The sequence below is a fragment of the Mastomys coucha genome, unplaced genomic scaffold (assembly GCF_008632895.1).
Source record: "Mastomys coucha isolate ucsf_1 unplaced genomic scaffold, UCSF_Mcou_1 pScaffold16, whole genome shotgun sequence".
NCBI lineage: Eukaryota > Metazoa > Chordata > Mammalia > Rodentia > Muridae > Mastomys > Mastomys coucha.
In genome coordinates, this window is record NW_022196898.1 from 99803566 (window position 1) to 99811583 (window position 8018).

Genomic DNA, 8018 nt, shown 5'->3' on the forward strand with positions numbered 1-8018 from the left:
GTGAAGCAGCTGCTCTTCCCACACACTCATGAAATATGATCAGATTTCTAAAGAAGCCAAAATTCTCCAGAACAGACCTGAACTAAGTCCTGTGTGGTAAACATTACCAACAGAGCCATTTTCCAGGCCCATCACTTCACTTTTTATTTATTTATTTTACTTGCTCAGCCATCTTGCTAAAATCATATTGATTCCTTATATCATGAAGCCCCAAAACTGCTTTCTTTCTTGTTAGTGTCTGATTGAATGTAGACCTTAGTAAATGAGATAGGTCTTCAATCTAAGACTGTCTGCTTTGCAGAAAATTTAAGTTAAGAGTATGTGTTCATGGGTAGTATCTGTCATACATGTAAGAATGTTAGCAAATCACCTTACTCTGTTGAAGATAACGTGTATCGTGGTTACGTGTTATGTCATAAAATAAGTTATGAAACTTAGTAGAATGAAATGTGCTATATGTATCTTAGTTTTGATATCCACAAATCTGTAAACAGTAACATAGTCATAGTGACCATATTGTGATTTCCCTTCACAGATAACAAGTTGTGCTAGTACAGCCGTATAAATAATTCCTGAAGTCTCAGTGTAACATGGACATTAACAGTGATGACATATAAATACAGATGCTTGGAAACTAAGTACTAGGCGAGACACTTCAAAAGGTAAGAGAAGAGTGTAATATTCTCTGAGGCCAAGTGAGGTAGAAGTAATTGACTGGTTTGTTTTTTTCAGTGTATCAGGCTTTTAAGAAGTGCGTCCCATGGACCCCGTCTAAATACTAGGAGAATTCAGCTTTAAGTACCCGGTCTTTTGTGAGACCCACAGTAACAGATATTCTTATTTGGCAAATACAGTGGGTGGTGCTTTCCTCCTGAGAAATGTCTAGCACTGTGGCCAGAATTTTAGAGTGCTGTCCTTCCGTGTGTTCACAGAGCCCTCTGCTTCTGATGGTGGCCACCACTTTCTAGAACATGTCCTGCTTTGCTTTGTGAGGGACTTCTGGGGAAGGCAGAGAAGTTATTGGTTTGATTCAGTATGAAGCTGAATTTTCAAGTCAGCTTACTTTCTGTAGGATCATGTTTTCCCTGTGTTCTCATTCATGTTAATTTAGAGCTTTAAACAAAACAGGGGAATGATTGAATTTAGACAGGTTTTCTACTTTGTATATACCATAAAGACTTAAAAGAAGAGGTTGCGTTTATAGTTGGTGAATCATAGACCTGATCTCTGAGAAGCAATTTCTTCTTACTTAATTTATTTTATTACTGTAAATAGGAAAATTAATAAGGACTTTCAAGGGTAAATGTGTATACTAGAGTACAGTTCTATAGGGCATTAGAATGAGAATGCAGGTTTGAGAAGAAAAAATAAAATCTACTTTAAATATAACAAGCTCTGGGCATGGTGGTACAGGCCTTTTAATTTCAGCACAGGGAAGCTGTGAGGTAAACTTTTGTAAGTTAGGGTCCAGTCTACATAGTGAATTCCAGGATAAACAGAGCTATGTAAAGAGATCCTGTTTGAAAACTAACAACAACAAAACAACAGGCATGATTATTTGTGTACACCTGTAACCCCAGTGCTTGGGACTTCAGTCAAGTTCAGCAACATAGGGAGGTTTGAGGCCGTCTGGGCTACTGGAAACCCTGTTGTTAAAAACTGAGTATTCTGGCTCAGAATTAATCCCAACACTCAGAAATCAGAGGCAACTGAATTTCCGTTAGTTTGGTTAGCCTGGGCTACATAGTGAGATGATGTAATTCCCCCTCACCCCCACCCCCCAAAAAAAAAAGCAGACAAAAATAAACCCAACAAAATATAGCATTTACAGTAATGAAGAGCTTACTTAAAGTTTCTGTTGGGTATAATTACATAGGCTAGTACATCACCTTTAAAGGTAATCTCTTCATTTTTACTAGCTAGAATCCTGATTTATAAGGTTTGATAATGGTATCAGTCCTTAATTATAATTCTTCACTTAAAATAGTATCCATTTAAAAGTACCTGGTTTAATAGTTAAAGTGGCAAAACAAGTCATAAACATCTGCTTGTCTTTTTTCTAGTACTGTTATTTGCAGATGGGCACTCCTAATAACCTAATTAGCTAGAGCATATAGTCTCTGGAAAAGACACCATAACATACTATTAAAACTGCAGTTAAATAGGATATGTCAAGAATTGCAGTGTTACTGAGTTAATTAAAATAGCAAACTAAGTATTCAACTCAGAAAACTCTTGCCTTTCTCTTATTGTTGATAATCCGTATGGCCAGGGGTGGTGGCACATACCTATAATCCCAGTACTTGGGAGGCAGAGGCAGAAAGGTCCCTGAGTTTGAGGCCAGTTTGGTCTACACAGTTCATTCCAGGACAGCCAGGGCTACGTAGGGGGAAGACCTTGTTTCCAGAACAACAACAAACCCAACAACACAAAAGAAAATACATGTGGCAGAAAGTGACAGAAGCTTCTTCCTTCAGTAGCTGAGCCTTGGAGCACGTTAGTGAACATCAGTGTGACATGTACAAGACAGAAGACTACATGCTGTATAGGTAGCCTAATGGTTTTTGTTGTTTTTGAGTGGTTTTCAACTTTTGGGTCTTGACCCCTTTAGGGGTTGGATGACCCTTTCATAGGGGTTGCATATCAGATATTTATATTACAATTTGACTCATAACAGTAGCAAAATTACAGTTATGAAATAGTGGTGAAAATAATTTTATGGTTGGAGGTCACCACCATGTGAGGAACTGTATTAAAGGGTCAGTATTAGGAAGGTTGAGAAGCACTGGATTAGGTCCTGGTTCTTGTACTCAATCCTAAATCTAGGAAATCCTCTAGAAATCCTTTAGGTCATCTTTAAGAGGAGGGGAAAAGAAGAAGAAAACCTTAGAGCAAATTGTAGGAAAGAGCTGAGTCATGCTTTCCTCGAGGTACTAATGGAGTTGTCTGTGCTGACTTATTACACTGCTTTAGTTGGTTTCTTCACGGTTTGCCTAGTTGCTCAGGGCCTCCTGGGGTTGCTCACCAGGAAGCACCAGGTCATTACTGAGAAGACTCTGCAGTCAGAGCGAATGGCTAGTGCACGTTAATCTCCTTATTTAATATCTTTTTTATCATTTTATTTTAAAGAGAGGCGTTTACGAGGTTCTAGTATTCTCCGAGACTGAAGCTGAGAGTCGGAAAGCCTGAAGCTGAAACTCAATTGTAGATCATAGCCCCATCTCCTTCAGGATATAAAGAAAAGAAATAATATTTCCACAATGATAGATCTTTGCTTGTACAGGTAAGTTATTCAGTTTTGCAGTAGAGAAGACAACTGTAGCTTGATTAATTCTGGTGGGAGGAGATATGTTATTTTCCATCAGTGTTTCTTTAGGGAAAAGACTGAAGATTAAGTATTTTCCCTTTTTTATTTTCCAACAAAGAGATAAATGAAATGACTATTGGAATCATGAGAGACCAGTAAGCCTGCTTTTGAAATGTACATATTTAAGGAGCAGTGTGAAATGTTTTGACTTTTCAGTTGTCTCAGTGTATATATTCATTCAAATCTATTCTCTGTCTGCCTATATATATATCTGTCTGTCCTCTCAACCATCTATTGTTTCTGTCTTGATGCCAAAGGCGATCCAGTTATATATACCTGCGTAATAGAACTTCCAAACTTCAAAGCAGTTACTATTGACCTTCAATGAATTGAGTGGTTAGGGTCACAGGTGTAGTTCTGCTACACTGGAGTGAGGATTGTACAGTTGAAATAACTTGTCTTTTAAAAGAGTTGTTAAAAGAGCTTAAGGCTACTCTGGGCACTATAGAATGTTCCAGGCTATCCAGGGCTGACTAACAAGGTCCTGTCTCAAAAACCATAGCAGACCCGTGTGATAAGCAATGCCTGAGCACAGCCTATGCTGTAGACGAGCAGGAAAGGCAGAGTGGCAACACGTCTCACTGTTCTCATGTCTTTTCTTTGGCTTTTGTACCTGAAAATATACAGGTATTGTGACCAGTTTTCTGTAAGTTGTTCAGTCAATAAAAGTAAATAATATGATAATCATATTGTTGTTGGCTGTGCATGGTAGTGCATGCCTCTCGGGGAGGCAGAGGCAGGGAGATCTCTCTAAGTATGAGGCCAGCTTGGCCTACTTAGTGAGTTCCAGGACAACCAGAGCTACATAGTGAGACTCTGTCTTAAAAATCCAAAATAGTGATGATGATGATGGTTGATGATGATAATGATGATGATGATGATGATGATCTTGATCTTGTTTAGTCTGTCCTGTTTCTTTTGGTTCTGATCCAGTTATGTGGGTATAGTCACAGGGACTAGATAGAGGCTTATGATCAGAAAGAGCTAATGATGTTTTAGAATTTAATAGTTTTATAAAAGTAGATTGAATTTTGGGGAAAGGTGGTTCAGTGTTAAGTCAGATAAGAGGATGTGTGGATTTAGGGGAGGTCTGGGACTCAGTGTGGACAGGCTAAAGGAGTTTGGTTGGCTGGCCTTGCAGTCAGCAGTTAAGAGCTTAGGAGAACGGGGTACACAGGACAAAGGCTGTAAGAGCACACTCTTCTCTGCAAAGGGCTCAGTAGTAGGTGGGCAGCATAGGCTAAATTTTGGCTTTATTACTATTGGGTTTTGCCCACATGAAATGTTAACTCATGGTTTAACTTATGGTTTCCCTTAATTCTAAAACTATAGTAATACAATTTCTATTACCAAGTATGTGTGGCTAAGGCTTTCACCAGCTGTCTATTAGTAATTAGTATTTAGTTTATTAGTAAGGATATTCCTGAGCTAGTTGGCAAATGGGTTTACTTTTAGTTCCCTAATTACTTAAGTTTTGACTAGAATATAATTATACACCCAAACTCTTGACCAGATTCTTTAGTGACTGTTTAGCTAGAATAAGGAAATCACCGCACAGTAGTCTGTACTACTCTGTAAATAAACAAGCTTGGCAGAACAGTACTGAAATTTGGTTGGAATAATGTAGACATATGTAGGTAAAGTGTATATAATGTTAATTCAATCCAAGATAATTTTACAATCTGTTATTTGATGCTTCTTTAGCCAGAGTGATCATAGCCTTAGTTTTAATGTTTTGTTTAAATCATTGCTATCTAGTAAAATATTAAAGAGAATTTTATGTCTAATTGGGCTTGCAACCTGATAATTGAATTATATGTTAGAACACTGCCTCATGGCATTGATCTCAGTGCCTCTCATACACAACATGTAGTTGGCTGGAGTGCTTGACATTCTGCAGGTCTTTCTTTTTTCTTGCCTTTCCCCGCTTTCTATTTTAAGTATCAACCCCAGGTCTGGGTTTCTAGCAAGCTTCAGGACATGCTTCTAATGTGGACTCTCAGTACCAGGTAATACTTGCTGTGAAAATAAACTCTTCTTGTTGGTCTCCAAAATGTTTGTTTGTTTATTCAAGCATTTTTACAGTTTATTGGTCTTCTCCCAAGACAGCTTCTTGATAATCGAAGGCTTTATTGTAATTGTTGGAAGGAACTAAAACCTTTATAGGGAACAGAGATATGGAAAGGGCTTGATGTTTGATACAAATCGGTGTTAATTTTATAACTGAAATCATGAAGAAAAGTGTAGGTATTCATAGCTGGTATTTGATAGAGATTTGTATTCATATTTGTGTATACATACACATGTGTATATATGCATATATATCTTTTAATTCCCAGTATTAATAACATATCTGATTTAATAGTCTCTTTTCTGGAAGTTGGATTCCAGAGAAAGAGATTTTGCTCCTTGTTCAGATTTCTAGTTCAATGTGGAAAGAAAAGAATGATTAAGGAAAGCCAGTTAACTGAAATCATGTAAGAGATTTCTATGCCTTTAATTGGCATCACTCATTACAAAGCAAAATTCAATGAGTTTCCAGTATTATTTTTCAACCACACATTATAAGGATCATTAAATTTGTATTTTGTCTTATAGTTTGTGTATAAAATTAATTTTAGTTTTAGATTCATATTTACATAGGTATTTAGTATATTATAACCTTCAACATTCAGAGCTCCAGGTTTTGGTACATCAAATAAATAAATTGCTTTCAACATTTTTCAGTTTGTGTTCTTTTAACACATTTGAAGCTTAATTTACATTATTGTAATTGAAAGTGGAAATTGATAGGACTATCAGTATATATTACGTGTAAGTAGAGTAAGACTCTCCTCTTGATGACAAGATGTTAGTCACATTCCTGCTGTGAGCGTTCAGATAGTGAAGTTCATATGAGGCACTCTCTTTCCTGATGGTATGTACCATAGTTACTGTTAACTTGATTTCCATGAGATTCTCCAGAACAAGTAAATGTGCTATAGTTACAGATTTTAAAGTATGCCCTGCTTTGAAAGGAAGCTAAATTCCACCGACTCAACATATTTCACAGAGGGCTTCCTTAACTCATTATCCAAAGGCCAGTAGCAGGGACAGGAAGTGCCTTTTCTTAGTGGGCTCCGGGGTCCTAGTGAGCTTCTGTGCTTCTCTGTCGTTCCACCTCCTCCACTTGTAGGGAATTGTAGTTGAGGCCTAGAAGGGAATGTCCTTGATTTGCATGTGGAGGAGATGAGTGGCATTACAAGGATTCTATGTGAGGGGCATGGCAAAGTTACATTACAGCCATAGTTGGTATTTAACCATTCTGTACCCCACTTGAAATTAAGCAGTGAAGTAGCAAAATATCTAAGAAAACCAAATGGGTGGGGAATAGAGACTTGGAATATTAATGGTGCCTTTGTTTTTCTTGATAACATGGAAGTTGTGGAAAATATCATTAGCTCTTTCAGGGACCTAGGTGAATCAATGCGGACTTACTCCAACAGGCTTCCTATTTCTCTCTTAGAAAGTTAAGCGTTCTTACTAGAAAGCCCATTTATTTCCCAAACAATGAGTTAAAGCTACCCTGCACTACACACAGAAACTTAAAGAAAGGGTATGTGCATATATGTGTAAAAATACACACAAATGTTATATATGCAAAATAATATTCCCTGTTTCTGAAATGACTGTTTCCTTTAGAGGACAACTACTGTTTTCTGTCCTCAGGATACTTTCAAGTAGTGACATGCCTTTCTCTAGAGATGGAAGCTTTGCTTTGTTGTGGTGTTAGCCAGTGCAAGCCACTGTTGTGACTTCCGTCTACTATATAATGACAAAAATTCCTTAGCAATATCCCAAAAATCCACTTACTATCTCCTTATTATTAAGGTACTTAATTAACTTGAAAGAAACCATTTTAGTAGAAACCTTAAGACTGACCGGAATGGCTTCTGTAAGATAGCTGGTCTGTAACTTTAAGAGTGTTAATTTAATAACCAAAATGACAGTTATGTGCATTTTGGGTTTTGGCTTTTGTTTTTGGTTTTTTGGTTTTTTGAGATAGGGTTTCTCTGTGTAGCCCTGGCTGTCCTGGAACTCACTCTGTAGACCAGGCTGGCTTCGAACTCAGAAATCTGCCCGCCTCTGCCTCCCAAGTGCTGGGATTAAAGGCGTACACCACCTCCACCCGGCCACAGTTATGTTTAGGTTGATCACTCCTGGGTACTTTGCTCTATTCTGAGAGGCAGAGAAACAGTGAACATGGTCTTCAGAGTTCTGTCTGGGCTGGCGGTATGTCCATCAGTAGACTGCCTCAGTCTCCTCAGGTGTAACTTAAGTACAATAGACCTATCTGGGTGTGAGACTTCAGGGAGTAAAGGTATGTTAAACATATCCATGGAGTCCCAGAACATATTAAATGGTATTTGTTAGCTGTTACTAACATTATTATTGGAAACTTTTAATAAAATAACCTTTGTCCCATTATTTATTGATAATGGGATTATTGATGGCTATACTTGGATAAAAAGTTACAACTTTATGATTTTGTTTTAGATATATTAACTATTACCTTTTTCTCATTATTTTGTTTACATTTTTGAAGGTTTCCCAATGAGTGGATCATGATGACCGTATGGTAGGGACTTGCCATAGTATGGCTGCTTCCCGA

At 37.6% G+C, this 8018-nt stretch overlaps 1 protein-coding gene across 1 annotated transcript in view; it reads left to right on the forward strand.

The window, feature by feature from the left end:
* Zzz3 (zinc finger ZZ-type containing 3) overlaps positions 1 to 8018 on the forward strand; it is a 63576-nt gene that overhangs the window by 20602 nt on the left and 34956 nt on the right. Inside the window, exons 2-3 of the mRNA XM_031375898.1 lie at positions 536 to 662; positions 3130 to 3283. Of these exons, the coding sequence (XP_031231758.1) occupies positions 3261 to 3283 (23 nt within the window). The 5' untranslated portion in view covers positions 536 to 662; positions 3130 to 3260. The remainder of the gene's footprint in view (positions 1 to 535; positions 663 to 3129; positions 3284 to 8018) is intronic.